Below are 20,471 nucleotides of genomic sequence, written 5' to 3'. Positions count from 1 at the left end.
GAAAATGAGAAAGCCCAGTACTGTAGCGTGTAAGGAAAAGCTTCAGGCAAGAGGAGCCATCTCGCTGTAAGCGAGATATAGCTCCGGCGCTTGCTCCTGTGCTTCCGCCGTCTGCACTCTTCAGTCCTGATGAAGGGTGTGACAAGAGTGTAGTGTTTCACAGCTCATGAATGCACCACCAGGCTGAGCAGCCACTAGTCAAGTTCATATGCATGTCCGCACAAAGAAAAGGTTAGGCCAACTCCATCGCGCGACCCTATCCTATCCGGCCCCGTCCGTTTGGGGTAAAAGGGACAAAAAAGGTGGCCCAGCGCGCGGGAGCAAACGGACTTTTGTCCGCTTTGTGTCCGCTTTCGACCCATCCCCGGCCCAAACTTGCGCCGGTTTTGGGATGAAACGGACAGCGCGCGGACGGGCGGGACGCGCGCGCTTGTCCTCCCCTGGCCCGCCTGTCGGTGGGAGAAACCAAAAACCCCCCGACGGCCATTTGGCGCCATTTCCCCCAAACCCTCCCACGTCCCTCCCGCCGCCCCCCCTCTCTCCCCCGTCCATGGCCGACGCCCCGCCGAGTTCCGGCGGCCTGGCCGTCGACCCGACCGCAAAGGTGAAGAAGAAGGCGCCAAGGAAGCCACGGTCGGAGTACACGCCGGAGGAGATCGCCAAGTTGGACGCGGAATCGGCGAAGAGGAGGGAACGGAGAGCGGCCGTCAAGATGAATGCCGCCGCGGCCAAGTTCGCCGCCCAACGCGAGGAGCTGGAGGCCGCGCGGCGCAAGGCCGCTGCCGACGAGAAGGAGGACCTCGTCAACAAAGCGCACGCCATCCTCATGCTTGGCATGGGCCGTCCGGCGGGATTACATGCAGCGGCCGTCGGCCCGACGAGCACAGGCTCGTCGGTCGCCCGGCCTACGCACTGCCAGTCACCGACGTCGCACGCCACGCCCATGTCGCCCGGCTTTCCTCCACCCAGGCACGACGGCCAGACCCGTTTCTCGGTGTCGCCGGACGTGGGCTTGTTCGCGCCGTCCACACCACGCCCGCAGCCGTCATCGACCTCAACGTGACGCCTAGGTCCACCAGCGGCGGGCGGCCTTCCGTCGAGATGCAAAGAAAGCAGGCGCGTGCACCGTTCACGGGCACCATGCCGGCCCCCCGCGTGTTGTTTGACGAAATGCCAACCTCAACGCCGACGGTGGACGACCCCTTCTACAACCAGTACATGAAGGACGTGATCTTCCAGGGTGGGCATGGTCGTGCCTACGACCCTGATGAGACCCAAAGTCAGGATGGTCGCGCCCAGTACGTGCCCGATGAAGAGGCCGACGACCGTGCTGACTACGACCATGGTGATTCGTGGCATGAAGACGATGACATCTATGTCGAAGGTGAAGATGAAGATAAAGCCAATGATGTTGATATTAGTGGCGCTCCATTGTTCATAGACGAGCTCACCCAAAGAGCGGAAGCACAAAAGAAGCGAAAGAGCATTCGCACTGGTTCATATACACAAGATGAGGACAAATTGATTTGCCAATGTTGGATGGAGATTAGCCAAGATCCAAGGACCGGCGCGCAACAAAAGGGCATTGTTTTTTGGACGAGAGTCCACAGAGCATTCCATGAAAGGAATATGTTTGAGCCCTACCAAATTACAAGCAACCGTGGCATCGGTTCGATTCAAAAAAGATGGTTGTTCATCCAACAAGAGTGCAACAAGTATTGTGCCGCACTTGAGAGCGTTGAAGCACGGCCCGTGAGTGGTCTCGGCGTTGGAGACATGGTATGCTCTTCTCTTTCTAGCCCTTGCTACGGCCATGAGACTTCGGCCGTGTATATGTTTGCATGTTCACTTGTTGTTGATCATGTGGTGTAGGCATTTCAATCTTTGGAGGCATTCAAGGCCCGGCACAATGACAAGCCATTCACTTCTACGCATTGTTGGACGATCATCAACAATTGCCCTAAGTTCAAGGATCAATACCGTGAACTTCAAAGGAAGAGAGGCAAGAAGACGGCCAAGTTCGCCGGAGGTGGGGATGGCGAGGCGTTGAAGAGGCCGAGGGGCAAGACCAACTCAAAGGTGGACGACATACGTGACGCCTCATCCATGGCCTTGCATGAGACTTTGCATGGCATGATGTCACATAAGGATTTGAGGGACGAGAAGAAGCGGCAAAGCAAGGACGAGCAAATGAAGCAATACCTAGACCTCCAACGACAGAAGCTTGAGATGGAGGAGGCGGCCAAGAAGAGGAAGATAGACATCAAGGAGGCGGCCCGACAAAGGCAGCTCGACATGGAAGAGGCCGCCCGGCAAAGGCAGCTCGACATCAAGGCCAACAACGTCAAAGCCAGGAGGCAGCTCGACATCGAGGCCACCAATGCCGCCACCAAAGCGAAGGAGGTGGCCCTTGCGATCATGAGCGTGGACTTGTTGAAGATGAGCGACAAGATGAGGGCCTGGTTCGAGGCCAAGCAGAAGGAGATGCTCGACGCCGAAGGCCTGAACTAGGTCGTCCGATCGGCGTGGCCGTTCTTTTTGGAGGCTGGCATGGGTGCCGCCCGCCCGCTGGGCCGCTGGCAGTGTGCCGGCGAAAAAACATTCATTTTGGAGGCCGGCTGTGTTGCCGGCCGCTGGCTGTGTTGCCGGCGAGGACAACTATTTATTTTGGAGGTTGGCTGTGTTGCCGGCCGCTGGTTGTGTTGCCGGCGATGGTCGTGTAGGCCGCTGGCTTTGTTGCCGGCGTGTTGAACTCGGGTCGTGAAATGGGGCTTGGCATTTGAAACGTCCCTTTTTTTAATAGACGTAGACTGGATGGGGCAAAAGGATGCGGCCGTGCGCTGGGCGCACGGCCACCGTATCCCAAGACAGACCAGGACACGACTCCAAATCCCTACCCAAAGGGATAAAAACCGGACAAAACAAATATCCGTTTGGAGTCACGCGGTGGAGTTGGCCTTAGATTGGGTTCAGGCCCAGCCTTGCCATTTTTCTTCAGTTTCCACTGTAAAGGCTAGCCGAACAGAGCTCAAAGCGACACACATCAAATTCCGAGAAGAATCTTCCGCACCGCAATGATTTGCTTTTGACTACCAGATTTATGGAACACTCTACTTGATCTCATTCCAGAACTGAGACTTCTGTTTGGACCAGCTGCTGGCTTCTGATTTACCACTACCATCGGTGGAGCTGGCTTGCATGTAATGCCCATTCTGACGAAAAAGGAAAAGATACTTTCTCCATTTTATAATATAGTGCTTTCTCTATTCACATGCTTCAACTTTGACCATAAATTTAACTATCAAGACCGATTGCGGCGGGAGCAAAAATTATATTAGTGAATTCGTATTCGAAAGAAGTTTTCAATTATATAATTTTTTCTCCCGCCGTAGTTGGTCTCGTTGGTTAAATTTATGGTCAAAGTTGAACCTCGGAAAGCGCGGACACACTATATTTTCGAATGAAGGGAGTAGTAAACAAGAACAAGCTGGTTGAATTTGGGGACTCCACTCCCAACCCTAGCCGTCCCTCCTCCTCACCCCCCTCCCCTCTTCCCTTCCTCGGCGCCGCCTGAGGCAGCCGCCGGGCAACCCCGGGGCGCCAAGGATGGCGGCCGCGGGGCCTCAGTTGCCCTGGCTCTGCATGGGGAACCCCGGATATGGAGCGGCGACTCTATTGGCAAGGCACGGTCGGCTAGCAGCCGTGCGGGCGGTGGATCTGGCGCCCCGGCCGCGCGGGCGGCGGGATCCGGTGTTCGTTGGCGGCCGGCGGCGGCTTCTGCGGTGGCCGGTGCGCGCGATTGCGCCTCCCCTCCTCTCCTGTTCGGCATGCGGGCCAGCCTGGTTGGGCCGCGCTTCCTTGGGTCGCCGGTTCTGTACAGGAGCCGCTGCTGGTGGCAGGTGAGGGAGTCCTGGATTAGGGGGTGTTCGGGTAGCCGGACTATACCTTCAGCCGGACTCCAGGACTATGAAGATACAAGATTGAAGACTTCGTCCCGTGTCCGAATGGGACTTTCCTTGGCGTGGAAGGCAAGCTTGGCGATGCGGATATTCAAGATCTCCTACCATTGTAACCAACTTTGTGTAACCCTAACCCTCTCCGGTGTCTATATAAACCGGAGGGTTTTAGTCCGTAGGACAACTTCATCATACAACAATCATACCATAGGCTAGCTTCTAGGGTTTAGCCTCCTTAATCTCGTGGTAGATCTACTCTTGTACTACCCATATCATCAATATTAATCAAGCAGGACGTAGGGTTTTACCTCCATCAAGAGGGCCCGAACCTGGGTAAAACATCGTGTTCCTTGCCTCCTGTTACCATCCGGCCTAGACGCACAGTTCGGGACCCCCTACCCGAGATCCGCCGGTTTTGACACTGACATTGGTGCTTTCATTGAGAGTTCCTCTGTGTCGTCGCTTTTAGGTCCGATGGCTCCTTCGATCATCAACAACGATGCAGTCCAGGGTGAGACTTTTCTCCCCGGACAGATCTTCGTCTTCGGCGGCTTCGCACTGCGGGCCAATTCGCTTGGCCACCTTGAGCAGATCGAAAGCTACACCCCTGGCCATCAGGTCAGGTTTGGAAGCCTAAACTACACGGCTGACATCCGCGGGGGCTTGATCTTCGACGGATTCGAGCCACAGCCAAGCGCGCCGCACTGTCTCGATGGGCATGATATAGCTCTGCCGCCGAACAGCGCCTTGGAGGCCGCACACGCATCGGTTCCGACCATTGATTCGGAGCCTACTGCGCCGATCGAGGATCAGCGGTTGGATGCTGCCTCAGGGGCTGCGATCTCAGAGGCGATTGAGCCGAACTCCAGCCCCGCACTCCGCATGGCCCGTGACTCCGAGGAGTTGGATTCCTCTCCGAACTCCAAGCCCCCCGCGCCCCTGCCGATCGAATCCGATTGGGCGCCGATAATGGAGTTCACCGCCACGGACATCTTTCAGCACTCGCCCTTCGGCGACATCCTGAATTCTCTAAAGTATCTCTCTTTATCAGGAGAGCCCTGGCCGGACTACGGTCAGCAAGGTTAGGATACGGACAATGAAGAAATTCAAAACCCACCCACCACCCACTTCGTAGCCACTGTCGACGACTTAACCGACATGCTTGACTTCGACTCCGAAGACATCGATGGCATGGACGATGATGCAGAAGACAAACAAGAACCAACACCTGTAGGGCGCTGGAAGGCCACCTCGTCATATGACATATATATGGTGGACACTCCAAAGGATGGAGATGGCGATGGAACAGCGGGGGACGATAACTCTAAGAAACAGCCCAAGCGCCGGCGTCAGCGGCGCCGCTCTAAATCCCGCCAAAGCAAAAACGATGATTCCGGCACGGGAGATAATACTACTCCGGATAACGCCGAAGAACACCCCCTCCAGCAAGATTCAGCACAGGAGGACAGAGAAGCCAGCCCTCACGAGAGGCCGACGGACCAAGAGGTTGAGGACGATAATTATACGCCTCCCTCCGAAGACGAGGCAAGCCTCGACGACGACGAGTTCGTCGTGCCAGAGGATCTCGCCGAACAAGAGCATTTTAAACGCAGGCTTATGGCCACGGCAAGCAGCCTCAAGAAAAAGCAGCAATAGCTTAGAGCTGATCAGGATTCGCTAGCTGACAGATGGACTGAAGTCCTTGCGGCCGAAGAGTATGAACTCGAACGCCCCTCCAAGAGTTACCCAAAGCGTAGGCTGCTACCCCTACTAGAGGAGGAAGCACCTACATCACCAGCGCATGACATGGCCGACCGGCCACCTCGTGGCCACGATAGAGAGGCCTCTTGACCCTCCACTCAAGCCATGCCCCGACGTCGCGTCAAGCATACTAAGGCACGGGAAAATGCGCCCGACCTGCGCGACATACTGAAGGACAAGACAAGGCAAACAAGATCGATCTATGGATCGCGCAGGCGCCCCACGACACGTGACGGTGATCGTCACTCCGGATGCAATAAATCCGGCCGGGCCGAACTCAACAGACAAAGCTCCTTCGAGCTGCGTCGTGATATAGCCCAATACAGAGGCGCCGCACACCCACTTTGCTTCACAGATGAAGTAATGGATCATAAAATCCCCGAGGGCTTCAAACCCATAAACATCGAATCGTACGATGGCACAATAGATCCTGCGGTATGGATCGAGGATTATCTCCTTCATATCCACATGGCCCACGGTGATGATCTACACGCCATCAAATACCTTCCACTCAAACTTAAGGGACCGGCCCGGCATTGGCTTAACAGCTTGCCAGCAGACTCAATCGGTTCTTGGGAGGACCTGGAAGCTGCATTACTTGACAACTTCCAGGGCACTTATGTGCGACCACCGGACGCCGATGACCTAAGCCACATAATTCAGCAGCCAGAGGAATCGGCCAGGCAATTCTGGACACGGTTCCTAACAAAGAAAAACCAGATAGTCGACTGTCCGGATGCAGAGGCCTTAGCGGCCTTCAAGCATAATATCTGTGATGAGTGGCTTGCCCGGCACCTGGGACAGGAAAAGCCGAAATCTATGGCAGCCCTCACGACACTCATGACCCTCTTTTGCGCGGGAGAAGACAGCTGGCTAGCTCACAGCAACAATTTAACCAAGAACCCTGGTAATTTGAATACCAAGGACAAAAGCGACAGGTCGCGTCCGAACAAACAAAAGCGCCGCGTTAACAGCGACAACAACGAGGATACGACAGTTAATGCCGGATTCCGAGGCTACAAATCCGGTCAAAGGAAAAAGCCATTCAAAAGAAATACTCAGGGCCCGTCCAGTTTGGACCGAATACTCGATCACTTGTGCCAGATACATGGCACCCTCGAAAAGCCAACCAATCACACCAACAGGGACTGTTGGGTGTTCAAGCAGGCAGGCAAGTTAAGAGCCGAAAACAAAGACAAGGGGCTGCATAGCGACGACGAGGAGGAACCCAGGCCACCGAACAACAGTGGACAAAAGGGATTTCCCCCGCAAGTGCGGACGGTGAACATGATATACGCAACCCACATCCCCAAGAGGGAGCGGAAGCGAGCTTTACGGGACGTATATGCGATAGAGCCAGTCGCCCCAAAGTTCAACCCATGGTCCTCCTGCCCGATCACCTTTGATTGAAGGGACCACCCCACGAGCATCCATCACGGCGGCTTCGCCGCATTGGTTCTAGACCCAATCATTAACGAATTTCATCTCACAAGAGTCCTCATGGACGGCGGCAGCAGTCTGAACCTGCTTTACCAGGATACAGTGGGAAAAATGGGCATAGATCCCTCGAGGATCAAGCCCACCAAAACGACCTTTAAAGGCGTCATACCAGGTGTAGAAGCCAACTGTACAGGCTCAGTCACATTGGAAGTGGTCTTCGGATCTCCGGATAACTTCCGAAGCGAGGAGTTAATCTTCGACATAGTCCCGTTCCGTAGTGGCTATCACGCACTGCTCGGGCGAACCGCATTCACAAAATTCAACGCGGTACCACACTATGCATACCTCAAGCTCAAGATGCCAGGCCCTAGAGGACTAATCACGGTCAATGGAAACACTGAACGCTCCCTCCGAATGGAGGAGCACACGGCAGCGCTCGCAGCAGAAGTACAAAGCAGCCTCTCTAGGCAGTTCTCCAGTTCGGCCTTCAAAAAGCTGGACACTATCAAGCGCACCCGGAGTACCCTACAAAAAGACCGCCTGGCACGTTCTGAGCTAGCGTAGCAATGCGGCCCCAACCCTAGCCCTCGCAATATAGCGAAACCAGTGCTTCGCGTACATAACTACTCTCTTGAAATACCATGGGCACAGGGGAAGGGGCACTATCACGGCACGCCCGAAATACGGCTTAAACCGCACCAGGGGCTGTCGAATTCCTTTTTTTTTTCTCTTACTCTTAGGACTCCATACTTCGGATGACCCGTTCGGCAATTCAACTGCCGCACAAACGATGCAAGATCCAGGAAAGCAGACAAGCCACGCCGCATTATGGAACTCCGAGGTGGTCTCTATTGTGAGCAGTATACCTGTTTTTTAATACAATTCCGCGGCCTGCCCCTGGCCAGGACGTGTTAAATAGTCCAATTTCTTTTGCTTATCGCACTATTTGTATCGTTCCGCTTTCATAGCAGCCTTTCTATAAACAATGCATAGCTTTTTGTCTATTTTTTTGCATTATCCTCTTGTTATATATGTGTTTATTAATAACATGTTGCATCCGTACACTGTGGTACGGCAAAAATACGCCAGGGGCTTCAGTACCCATCAATATGGCGTGAGAAGTCCGTACACTTTCACAAGTGCGGCACCCCGAACTTATAGCACTATATGCATCGGCTCCGAATCATGATTTGGGTCAATAGTTGGGTTTGCCCGGCTCCTATGTTTTAGTGCCTTACGTTCTGCTATATCGGCTAAGGTAGCACTAGGAGAACTACTGCGATTGTGCCCCAGTTGAGCTAGGCTGAGCACCTCAGTAGAGAAAGCTAAAACTGACTGTCATGATGAGGCGAGAGACTAGTCGCTGTTCGAGAGGTTTTTCAAGTCCTTAAAGACTTATGCCGCTTCGAGCGAGGAACCGGCTTTGTCCGGCCAAGGCGTGGATAGTGCCCCGAACTGGGTCTTCCGAATACTAGGGGCTTCGCCGAAATTTAAAATTATAGAGTTCTATGGCTAAGTGAGAGTGTTCAAGCATTATAGTCTGATTGCCTTGTTCGTTGTGCTGAGCGCCTCCCTCGACGGACCCAATCATGGGAAAAAGAGCGCTCAGGTTTATCCCGAACACCCCAGCACTAGTGGCATGGGGGCAGAAGCCGACGACTAGCCATCTCTCAATTTTTTGATAAACGGCCGCACAGAAAGTAATATTTTAAATTCAACAAGCATTGCTTAGCGCATATGAACAAGTTTTCAGCGCACAGGATAACACGAGCGAGTTCATTCAAAAATTATATCCTTGGTACATTCATCCGCCATAAGGCGGGCACCAGCCAGAACATCCTTGTAATAGTTCTCAGGCTTGCGATGCTCCTTCCCCGGCGGCGGCCCGTCCCTCACAAGCTTCTCACCGTCCAGCTTACCCCAGTGCACCTTTGCACGGGCAAGGACCCTATGGGCACCTTCGATGCAGACGGAGCGCTTGATGACCTCGAGCCTTGGACAAGCCTCCACCACCCGCCGCACCAGTCCGAAGTAGCTCCCAGGAAGGGCCTCTCCAGTCCACAGCCGAACTATGAAGCCCTTCAGGGCTTGTTCGGCCGCCTTGTGAAGCTCGACCAGCTGCTTTAGCTGGTCTCTCAAGGGCACAGGGTGTCCGGCCTCAGCGTACTGAGACCAGAACACCTTCTCCGTCGAGCTGCCTTCCTCGGCTCGGTAGAATGCGGCGGCATCAGATACACTGCGGGGAAGATCTGTGAATGCCCCTGGAGAGCTCCGGATTCGGGTAAGTAACAAGTAGTTTACTTTTATATGTCTGCTTTGCATAGAGAATGCCTTACCCGCCGCTATCTTTTTCACCGCATCCAATTCCTGAAGGGCCTTCTGGGCTTCGGCCTTGGCAGATTTGGCAGTTTTAAGGGCCGCAGCAAGCTCGGACGCTCGCGTCTTCGAGTCAAGCTCCAAACTCTCATATTTTTTCATGAGAGCCTGAAGCTCTTACTGCACCTCGCCGACCTGTGCCTCAAATTTCTCCCGCTCGGTGCGCTCTGTGGCCGCTTTCTTCTCGGCCTCGGACAGCGCCTGCTTGAGGGTCGCCACCTCAGTTGTGGCCCCTACAATAAGCAGTGTACAACTGTCATTTTTTGCAATTGCGTCTTCTTATAGGCATTTTTTCTATAAGGTATCTCTTACCTTCTTTCTCCTCGAGCTGCCGTTTGGCAAGGCCGAGCTCTTACTCGGTCCGCTCGAGGCCCTGCTTCAGGGCACCCACCTCCGCAGTCAGTGCGGCGGTGGCTAGCAACGAAGCCTGCATACGTATATTGACTCCTTTTTAGTTAGACTCCTGCGATATTTAATAGATCCTCTATTAGGCTTTTCTTTCCGAACGCCAAATAGAGCATCAGGGGCTACTGTCTATGCGGTAATATTTTTACATATTTTTTACTTACCTCGAAGCCTGTTAGAAGGCTAGCACAAGCTTCAGTCAGTCCGCTTTTGGCGGACCGAACCTTCTGGACCACCGTACTCATGATGGTACGGTGCTCCTCGTCGATGGAGGCGCCCTTAAGCACCTCCAGCAGATTGTCTGGCGCCTCCAGTTGGACGGAGGACGCCGGCTCAATAGGCTTGCTCCTCTTGGCAGGAGTTCGCCTGTCGCGGTCCGAAACCGTTGATGATTCCGGCACGGTGTCCGGCTTAAAGCCGGACTTGGAGCCCTCGGGGGTCTGGTCCCCTTTACTCCTGGAGTCCGGGAGGTCGCCTCGCGGTTCCTCCTGGACCACCTCCTCTTGCCCCGGAGCTTGTCGCGACGCCACTTCGGCGTCATCTGCAGCACAGGGGGAGGCAGCGGGCGGAACTGAATTCACGTCTGATGAATCCAGGGAGCCGCTCGACGGCTCATCGAGCCCGTCCTTGGGCGGGCTGCATGATTATATTCGACATTAGGGAAAGCTGCGCAACAAAAGGAATATCATGAGTTACTCTGATATCCGAACACTTACGATTTTGCCAGACGCTTGGCCCTGTCCGGCCACTCCTCTTCGTCCTCGTCGGCGTCGGGGGCGTAGTCCGCGGAGGGGTTTTTCTCTTCTTGGACCCTTCGGCCTCCCCTACTGGGGCGGCCTTCCTCTTCTTTCCTCCCTCCGCTGGAGGGGGAGAGGTTTCTTCTTCCTCCTCCTCGTCTTCACGGGAGGAGTGCGTCTCGGACTCGTCGGACGACGAGTCCGACACCACCATATGCCAGGAACTCTTTCGAGTCCCCGTGGCCTTCTTCTTCTTGGCCTTCTTCTCCGGCACCACATAAGGTGCCGGAACCAGCAGCTTCACTAGGAGAGCAGGGGCTGGGTCTTCGGGCAAGGGAGTCGGACAGTTAATTAGTCCGGACTTCGCCTGCCAATCCTGTCAAAGGTGAGGGAGTTTAGATCCCGCATAGAGTCAAACTATGAAGAAAACTTAACATCCTGTAAAAGATGGAAATATTTTACCTCGCCAGTAGGACGCTGCGAGCTGAATCCGCGGTCTTCGGAGGCGGATGTGGGAGCCTCGGCGCCTTTGGTTAGCCCCCTCCAGACATCTTCGTACGTCGTGTCGAAGAGCCTGCTCAGAGTTCGGTGTTGCGCCGGGTTGAACTCCCACAAATTGAAGTCCCGTTCTTGACACGGAAGGATCCGGCAGACGAGCATGACCTGGACTACGTTAACAAGCTTGAGCTGCTTGTTCACAGGGGACTGGATGCATTTTTGCAGTCCGGTCACCTCTTCTTCGTCGCCCCACGACAAGCCCGTCTCCTTCCAGGATGTGAGCCGCGTAGGGGGTCCGGATCGGAATTCAGGGGCTGCGATCCACTTCGGATCGCGTGGCTCGGTGATGTAAAACCACCCTGACTGCCACCCCTTCGAGGTCTCCACAAAGGAGCCCTCGAGCCATAGGACGTTGGCTATTTTGCCCGCCATGGCACCTCCGCACTCCGCCTGGTTGCCGCGCACCACCTTTGGCTTGACGTTGAAGGTCTTGAGCCAGAGGCCGAAATGGGGACGGATGCAGAGGAAAGCCTCGCACACGATGATAAACGCCGAGATATTGAGGATGAAGTTCGGGGCCAGATCGTGGAAATCTAGGCCATAGTAGAACATGAGCCCGCGGACAAAAGGGTGGAGAGGAAAACCTAGTCCGCGGAGGAAGTGGGGAAGAAATACTACCCTCTCATGGGGCCTTGGGGTGGGGAGAAGCTGCCCCTCCTCAGGAAGCCGGTGCGCGATGTCTTTGGACAGGTATCCGGCCTTCCTTAACCTTTTGACATGGCCCTCCGTGACGGAGGAGACCATCCACTTGCCTCCCGCTCCGGACATTGTTGGAGAAGGTTGAGGTAGGAAGTGCGGGCTTGGGCGCTGGAGCTCGGGTGCGCAAATGATGGATAGGCAAAGGAGTAAGAAGGCGTAGGTAAGAAGGTGGATCCTTATCCCCTTATATGGGCGGATGCGACTATGTGTCCCCACCAGCCTAGTAAAACTCGCTTGCCTCCCAAGCGCTGTGATAAATGGCGCGGTTGGGTTACCCACGTCCGTATTGATGAGAATCCCATAAATGGGGGACACGATCTCTATTTTGACAAGACGTGCCAAGGAAACCGCCTCGCAAAACACGCTGAGGTGGAAAAGTGAAAACGATTCGAGTAAAGGCTTGGCCGTAGTGTGATGTCACGCTGCGGAATATGTCAGCAGATTAGATTTGTGTTAATATTATTCTCTCTGTGGCAATACGTGGAAACTTATTTTGCAGAGCCGGACACTACTCTTGGTGTTTACAAACTTTTATGAAGAATTTGGAGGAGGAACCCGCCTTGCAATGCCGAAGACAATCTACGCGCCGGACTCATCGTCATTGAAGCCTGGTTCAGGGGCTACTGAGGGAGTCCTGGATTAGGGGGTGGTCGGGTAGCCGGACTATACCTTCAGCCGGACTCCAGGACTATGAAGATACAAGATTGAAGACTTCGTCCCGTGTCCGGATGGGACTTTCCTTGGCATGGAAGGCAAGCTTGGTGATGCGGATATTCAAGATCTCCTACCATTGTAACCGACTTTGTGTAACCCTAACCCTCTCCGGTGTCTATATAAACTGGAGGGTTTTAGTCCGTAGGACAACTTCATCATACAACAATCATACCATAGGCTAGCTTCTAGGGTTTAGCCTCCTTAATCTCGTGGTAGATCTACTCTTGTACTACTCATATCATCAATATTAATCAAGCAGGACGTAGGGTTTTACCTCCATCAAGAGGGCCCGAACCTGGGTAAAACATCGTGTTCCTTGTCTCCTGTTACCATCCGGCCTAGACGCACAGTTCGGGACCCCCTACCCGAGATCCGTCGGTTTTGACACCGACAGCGGGGATCTAGTTCGGGCGAAATCCCTGGTCGGCCATGTCTGGCCGCGTCGACGGCGGCGCCTGAGGGCGCCGTTCCCCTCCTTGGAAGCGTCAGTATGGACTGATGCCCTCACTTCCCCTTCCCCTAGGTCTCTCGGGCGAAAGCCCTAACTTTGTTGGGCGGCGACGGCGCTCACGACGTCGTTCCCTTCTTGAAGGCGTCACTTTGGGAACCTTGGGGCTGGGTGGCGCTTGTGGGTGGTGGGAGACGGCGGTGGTGCGGCCCTACCCTAGCATGGATCTACGTCAGTTGCTTGGAGATGGACTCGCGTAGGTGGAGGTCGTCGTTTGGCGTCATGGTGACGCCGATGGCGGAGACACCTGCCAAGGTTGGCACCTCAATTTGCTCTGAAGATGGACCAGTGGAAGATGACGGCGACGACACATGTCAGTGCGTCGGATTGGTTTGTGCATCAGACCCGATATGTGGCTCGATCGGGGCCTCCTGCTTTAGATGTTAGGCTTAGGTGAGAGGTCTTGATATTTGGCCCAGCTCGCACCCGTTCATCAAAAATGCTACACCTACATAAAAGCCTACGTAATCTTACGAAACTTCCCTAACTAAACCTTCCACCGCCCTTGATTTCAACGGGGTGGGCCCCCCTCCCCTGATTTCCTCTAACAAAAAGGCCACGTCAGCTGTTACATTAATTACGTATAGATAGCTACGTAGGTGTAGCATTGATGTCCTTTCATCATATGGATTGGAGTAGGCACAGATGTTGTCAAGATGGCGGATTCAGACATATTGTTGTACTACTTTGTAAGGTCCTTGAGAATAATCAATAAAATGGCAGCATACATCTCCCAGATGTGAGGCCGGGGTCATCCTCCTTTTCTAAAAAAAAGAACAAGCTGGTTCAAACATAGCAGTTCGAAACAAGCATATTGCCCAAGAGAAATTCTAACGATCTTTCCATCATTTTGCATTAATTCAGGAGCACCAGGATGGGCATAGAAATACACCAGATGACAAATTGGGATCAAACGGCTGAGCCACTTTGGTTCAGGGTTATTTCTCGCTTGCAAACACAGAACTAGAAAAATGATAAAACTTAAACCTCACTCGTTAACGGCGCACAAGCTTGTCGCCGGCAACTAACAACCGTAAGGGAAAACAAAGTCCGGCGAGTCACCGACCGGCACCGAGGAAGAACTCCAGGTTTTGCAGCTGAGGGCTTCGCGCAGATTCTCTTTGCGAAGCGACCAGCAAACTACATCAAAGCTATCTAGCTATATTTCATCTTCTCCTGAACCTGAGCACGACTAAATCAAACACCAGCAGGGCCTGAAGTTGCTGCCCTGCTCCTCACATCTTCCATGTGTAGGCAACCGGGCTGCGGACGACATGCTCGTCGCTCGCCCATGATATCCACCCGAAGTCCGGCTTGGCGCGGCCCGGGCCGGCGGCCTTGGATTCGAAGGTGACATAGTACCTCTGCTTCTGCCCCACCTTCTTGAACACGAGCCTCGCCGGCGTCACCGTGACGCCGGCGGACGCGGGGCCGCTCACCTTCACGTCGTAGACGGCCATGGCCGGGCCGACGTTGGTCAGCTCCCTCCTGTACCTCACCACGTGCCTCGGCTTCTTCCTGAACACGACGGAGAAGGATGGGTAGTTGAGGTCGCCGGGGCGGGACCTCGGCGGGCACGAGACGTTGGCCATCTTGGTGATCACCCGGATGTGGGCCGCGCTGTAGTCCAGGGAGCAGAGGAAGGCGACGTAGTCGCTGGTGGAGATGTCGTACACGAGGCCCGGGGAGAGTGCCTTCTGCGGGTCGACATGGCCTGCGCCGAAGCCGAACGGGGTCGCCGGTGAGCTCCCGGCGGCGTCCCGGAGCGAGGAGTTCGTGTTGTCCATGGTGTATGTGGTGGTCATCAGCGCCGACTTGATGGCCGCTGGGCTCCAGTTTGGGTGCGCCGCCTTGAGCAGCGCGGCCAGTCCGCTGATGTGTGGGCAGGACATCGATGTCCCTGCAGGAATCACAATCACACTATTGTTCAGTAAAAGTGTAAAACACAAAGGGAGTGAGCTGAATATTTATTGTACTCATATTTGGTTTGGAGGCAATCCGGTATCTTGTCACGAGATCCAGCATGCAATGCTAGAAACCACTCAAACCAAAAAGTAACAAGGGAAAGTAACTTTCTTTGGTGGTGTTGGCTTTGAAAGGTTTCACATCTAGTCTAGCTAGTCGTCTAGAGCATCACATGTGCGCGTCTGACAAAAGGCAGTGAAAACAAGTGCTGTTTCTGTTTCCTCCAACAAGCAGCGAAAGTTGAAATGAAATGGCGCCTTTTTGGAACTTTAGTCTGAAGGATTTGATTGTGGGTAGCATTTTTTTTCATAGTCAATTTGCGCAGGCCGTAAAAAATGAGTGGTAATTCCAAACATGATGACAATATCAGCAGAAACTGAATCTGAACAGTGCACTCACCGGAGATGATGTTGAAGGGAGTCCGGCGGCCGTCCTTGGCGAGCCCGGTCGGCCCTTTGACGCCGGACCACCCGGCCAGGATGTTCACGCCCGGACCGATCATGTCCGGCTTCAGGATGTCGGGCACGACGGTGTTGGGCCCGCGGGAGCTGAACGCCGCCACGACGGGCGACGGCCGGATGCCGAGGGCCGTCCCGCCGAAGCTCAGCATTGCCATCGGCCGGCCACCACGCTGGGCGTAGTCCCGTATCTTGTCACCGGTCGACTTGCCCACCGCCACGGCCGGGAGGAGGTGGCTGTCTGCCACGAGCTCCTCGCCGCTCGCTGCCGTGTTCGCAAGCACCATCCCGGCACCGCCAGCGGCCTTGACGACGGCGCCCTTCTCCACGCGCGCGTTCACGCCGCGGTCGCACAGCACAATCTTACCGCGCACGGACGCCGGGTTGAGCGTGCCCGAGAGACAGAGCTTGCTTGCGTTGTCACGGCTGTCGCCGTAGACGAGAGGGAGCATGACGGGGCGGCCGGATTGGGCGTAGAGGGACACGCCGGCCAGACGCGCGCCGGATGGGAGCGTGACGTAGGCAGGGAAGTCGCGGTCCAGCGTGCCCGCGCCGACGGTGGCCACCCACGGCGCGGAGTTCGCGACCGTGGCGCCGGACGGGCCGGAGTTGCCTGCTGAGCAGGCCACGAACACGCCGGCCGCCGCGGCACCGAAGGCGCCTACTGCCACGGTGTCCCGGTAGTACGGCGCCGCGCCGCCGCCGAGCGACAGGGATAGCACGCCCACCCCGTCGGCCACGGCGGAGTCAATGCCAGCTAGAATGTCAGAGCCGAGGCACCCCTCCGGCCAGCATACCTTGTACGCCGCCACGCGAGCCCCGGGCGCCATTCCGCGTGCCGTTCCTGTGGCGTACCCGAACAGGCTCGCGTTGGTCACCGCCGCGCCCGCTGCAGTCGTCGCCGTGTGCGTCCCGTGGCCGTCCCTGTCCCGCGCCGACCGCCTCCCCGCACCCATCCCCCCGCGGCCGCCGTTCGCGGCGCGGAAGCCCCGCGAGAAGCTCCGCGCGCCTACGAGCTTCCTCCCGCACGCGCTCGCCGGGAAGTCCACGCCGGCCTCGCACACGCCCTTCCAATGCGCGGGTGGCGGCGGGAGGTCTCCGCCCGCGAAGCTCGGCGACTCCGGCCAGACGCCGGTGTCAAGAACCCCTATGACCACGTCGTGCGAGGCCGCGTCCAAGTTGTGGATGGCCGGCTGGTACGCCGGGGAGAGCAGCCCCAAGAACTCCGGGGTGCGCGTGGTGTGGAGCTGGAACACGGTGTCCGGCACGACCTGCAGCACGCCCGGGCTGTCGCGGAGGAGCGGCAGGTGGTGCGGGAGCAGCGCGGCCGCGAAACCGTGCGCGGCGACGGAGTAGGAGTAGAGCAGGTGGCGCGCCGGGTCGATGGACAGGGACTGGAGGTGCGCCGCGTGCCAATGGGCCGGGGATGGGTGCGCCGCCGGCATGGCCGCCGGGTCCATGAACACGATGTAGGTCGTCGTCCTGCCGCCGCTGCTGGAGACGTCGGCGTCGCCATTGACATTGGCAAGCGAGTGGCTTGCAAGGAGGACGAGGACGGAGAGCAGCAGGTGAGTGCCCTCCATTGGGGGAGTGGAGAGTGGGGAACGGGAAGTGAGGGGAGGACGAGACTGAGGCTGACTGAGATGGTGGTGATAATGGCTAGTGTCTGGGAAAGCGCTTGTGCGTGTGGGGAGATGGGGCCCTTCTGCAGGGCTTTAGAGAGGTTTTCTGGGCTTTTTGGCGGATCAGCATGAGTGATCAGGGAGGAAGAAGATGCTCCGTTTTCCCGCTTTTCCTTTGGGGCCAGATAAACTTGAGATGATTAGGGAGTGATGCGGCATCTTTCCCAGGATTAGTTGGCTTTCGTGATTATTTTGGTTTCTAGTAAGTGATGAGAGAATAAGACTGTGTTGGTAACGCCTCTATCGAGTGCCTAATAATTCGTTGATCAAGTATATCCTTTTGTTCATCATTCGCCTTTCCACCATCTATTCCGGCTTACCTCCTCAATTTCGAAGTAGAACCCTCTTGAACTGTTCTTCAAAACACCACTATTAGGGAACATCCTAGGAGCAGCGCGGGTTTTCGGCCTTTTAGTAGCGCGGGGGCCGGCGCTACTAATAAGGCGCTACAGCTAACGTATAGCAGTAGCGCTGGTCCACCCGCGCTACTGCTACACAAGTGTTGCAGCAGCGCGCTTAAAGAAACCTCGCTGCTGCTAATAGCTATAGCACGCTTCCCCTGTGCGCGCTACTGCTACAACCGCGCTGCTGCTAACTTTTCTCCACTCGCTACTGCTAATTTTAGTAGTTTTTTGTTTTTTTCGGCATATTTGTTTTGTATTTGAACAGGCTTTATAGAAGAATCTTTAGCACACACAAATGTCATCATGATACACATACAAATGCCTACGAGACCACAAATGTAATCATAGTATATACATACAAATAGTCTCGTCATAATCATCATCCAACACAAAGTGGTATCTTGTCATCATCTCGAAAATAGCGATACATGCAAGTCTCGAATACTTGCAACTACAACGTCATCCATCTAAACAAAGGTATACGCGAGAAGAGCTATCACTATGAGTGAGAGCGGAACTATGCAATACATGAGATGGCGGTTACGAGTCCTCTCTCGCGCTAGCGTGAACCTCAAGTAACTAGCTTCTCCTTCTTGTCTGCTTTTGAAGCCTTTATGGCTGGCGTCCGAGAACCCATTCACTTGCGCCTGACACTCATGCCACTCGTTGTACACCCCCGGAACCTTCCCTTTGTACACGACATAGCAGTTCCATCTCGCCATCAAGAAACTAGGTACCTGTTAGAGATGCATGTTCATGAAGAGGATGTACAATCATATATATGCAACAAAATATACTAGAGAACACCGAAAAAGAAAGGGTTAGCAACTAGATGCAACATACAGTACGCAAATTAATTAACTAGAGGTACGCAGGTCATTGTACGCAAACTAACAAAGTAGCGTTACGCAAGTTCGGCAGGGATCGTGGACATCACAAAGTTGCATCGCTACAAATAGTATACAAGTTCAACCGACACATATCATCATCATCGGCATCATAAATCACTAGAAGTTCCATCCTTCCATATCATCGAGGATGGACCCTAGCTTCTTGAACGGCGTGAGGTCTAGACGTTGCATGCCTATGCGAGTTCGGACGTCAGCTCACGATATAGGGCCGTGATGGAACATCCCCTTCTCATCGACGACTTCTTTCATGATGATCGTCGCAATGTCGCTTTGGATGCGAAAGAAGTCATCTCTAAGTTTATAATCCGCTTCTCCATGAGATTCTAGCCACTTGTGGATATGATCATCATTTCTGCTTCTCATGCGAAGCTTTTGGTGATCCGTGTTGAACTGAATCATGAGATGGAGGATGTACAATCCATCCTTCTTGCTTGGTTTTGGGACTTGGATGCAGGAGAAGTTAGTTTTATGCGCGAAACCCATCTTCTTGTTCCTTTGTTTCCTGATCTGCATGTGGCCACCTCTAAAGCTGAAGCCTTGGAGAGCATCATCTAGAATATTCATTATGTGGGTGTAGTCTTTTTTCTCGTAGTCTCTGGAAGGGTCAAAATACACGGTGTGGGAGACTTGCGGATAAAGAACGATAAGGACGGCGCGCCCGTTGCTGCGGGGAAAAGACACCTCAAATTATTCCCCATAGAGAGAGAAGGAATGATTGAAATGTATGAAAGGATTGTTCGAAACTGACTTACTTTGGATGATAAGGCACGAGGACAATTTCCCGGTCCTTATTCTGTACCATGAAGTTTTGGAGGTAGTCCCTAGAAGTTTCACGCTCAAAGTCGCCGAGACTCAAGAAAGACTCGTGCATGTAGTACGGATCCGCCACACAGATTTGCGAGACTTCTTCACTGTTCATGACAGAGCTCATATGTAGCGCAAAAAGGCGGACGATTGTAAAATCGAGCCGCCTTGTCAGAAACATCTCAAAGATATGGTCAAACCGCAGGAAGAACACCTCGGCGGGCCGTGTCTCGACGTAGCACTTCCCCTCAGGCACATGAGCCGCGTATGTCGGATATCCTGGATCCTTTGAGGCTAGTAGGTTTTTCTCAGTCGACAGCACATGGTCGTGCAGTCTCCTGAGATCCCCTGATAGTGCCTCCAGTGGTTTCGGCGGTAGCATCGGCTCGCCCGTGAGATGGAACATGGCCGCACCTTTCACGGGTACACGCTCTTCAGAATGCATCATTTGGCTGCTATGTGCTCTGGCTTGTTTAGCAGTCAAAAAGTCGAGGTAGTCTTGTTCACCCTCATAATCCATCTTGTCTGCATCTTGGTCAGAAGGCCCAGTTTCTTTGTTGTTCGACATGTTTCCTATGATTAAGTGTCCTCATTTATTTCTAAAAGTATGAATAAATGAGAAATGAGATAAAAAAGAAATCTATGTGCCAGCACTCGATATGCCAACTATGTAGCACAAATCATGCCTTTATTCACGGGAAATTTCGGCATGACCTTTGCTAAAAAATGGACATATCGAGCGCCTGAAATTCACCAGAACGGAAATGAATCAACATTCCGGCGTAACATAGGCAACTCAGATCATTTACCAAAACATGACATGTCCAAAACATGACATATCCACATATCACATGTCCAGTTCAAATTTGCATATAAATTCAGCAAATTTTGAAACCTATCTAAATTCATAACTAAATAGATAACCTAAATAACATAACTAAAACCTAAGTAAATTAACCCTAGCTAGCAGAGAGAGAGGGGGGGTGGTTTACAGAGGGTGCAGGGCGAGGAGGCAGGCCCGACGACGACCGAGGTTGGGAGGGGAGGAAGCAGAGGAGGGAGGTGAGGGCCGACGGGTCGGGGGCAAGCACCG

The 20,471-nt window shown here is 54.3% G+C and overlaps 1 protein-coding gene across 1 annotated transcript; it reads right to left on the bottom strand.

Annotated features, from left to right (window-relative positions):
• Positions 1-13,982: 13,982 nt before the first annotated feature.
• On the bottom strand, positions 13,983-17,264 carry LOC119330890 (subtilisin-like protease SBT1.8). The gene is made up of 2 exons (XM_037604018.1): positions 15,519-17,264; positions 13,983-15,054 (listed from the first exon to the last, which is right to left on the bottom strand). The coding sequence occupies exons 1-2, from the start codon at positions 17,158-17,160 to the stop codon at positions 14,390-14,392; spliced, it is 2,307 nt and encodes a 768-aa protein (XP_037459915.1). The 5' UTR covers positions 17,161-17,264; the 3' UTR covers positions 13,983-14,389.
• Positions 17,265-20,471: the final 3,207 nt, after the last annotated feature.

The sequence above is a fragment of the Triticum dicoccoides genome, chromosome 7A, assembly GCF_002162155.2.
Source record: "Triticum dicoccoides isolate Atlit2015 ecotype Zavitan chromosome 7A, WEW_v2.0, whole genome shotgun sequence".
Classification (NCBI taxonomy): domain Eukaryota; kingdom Viridiplantae; phylum Streptophyta; class Magnoliopsida; order Poales; family Poaceae; genus Triticum; species Triticum dicoccoides.
Note: the sequence above shows the minus strand (reverse complement) of the source record. Positions and strands in the feature narration are given on the sequence as shown.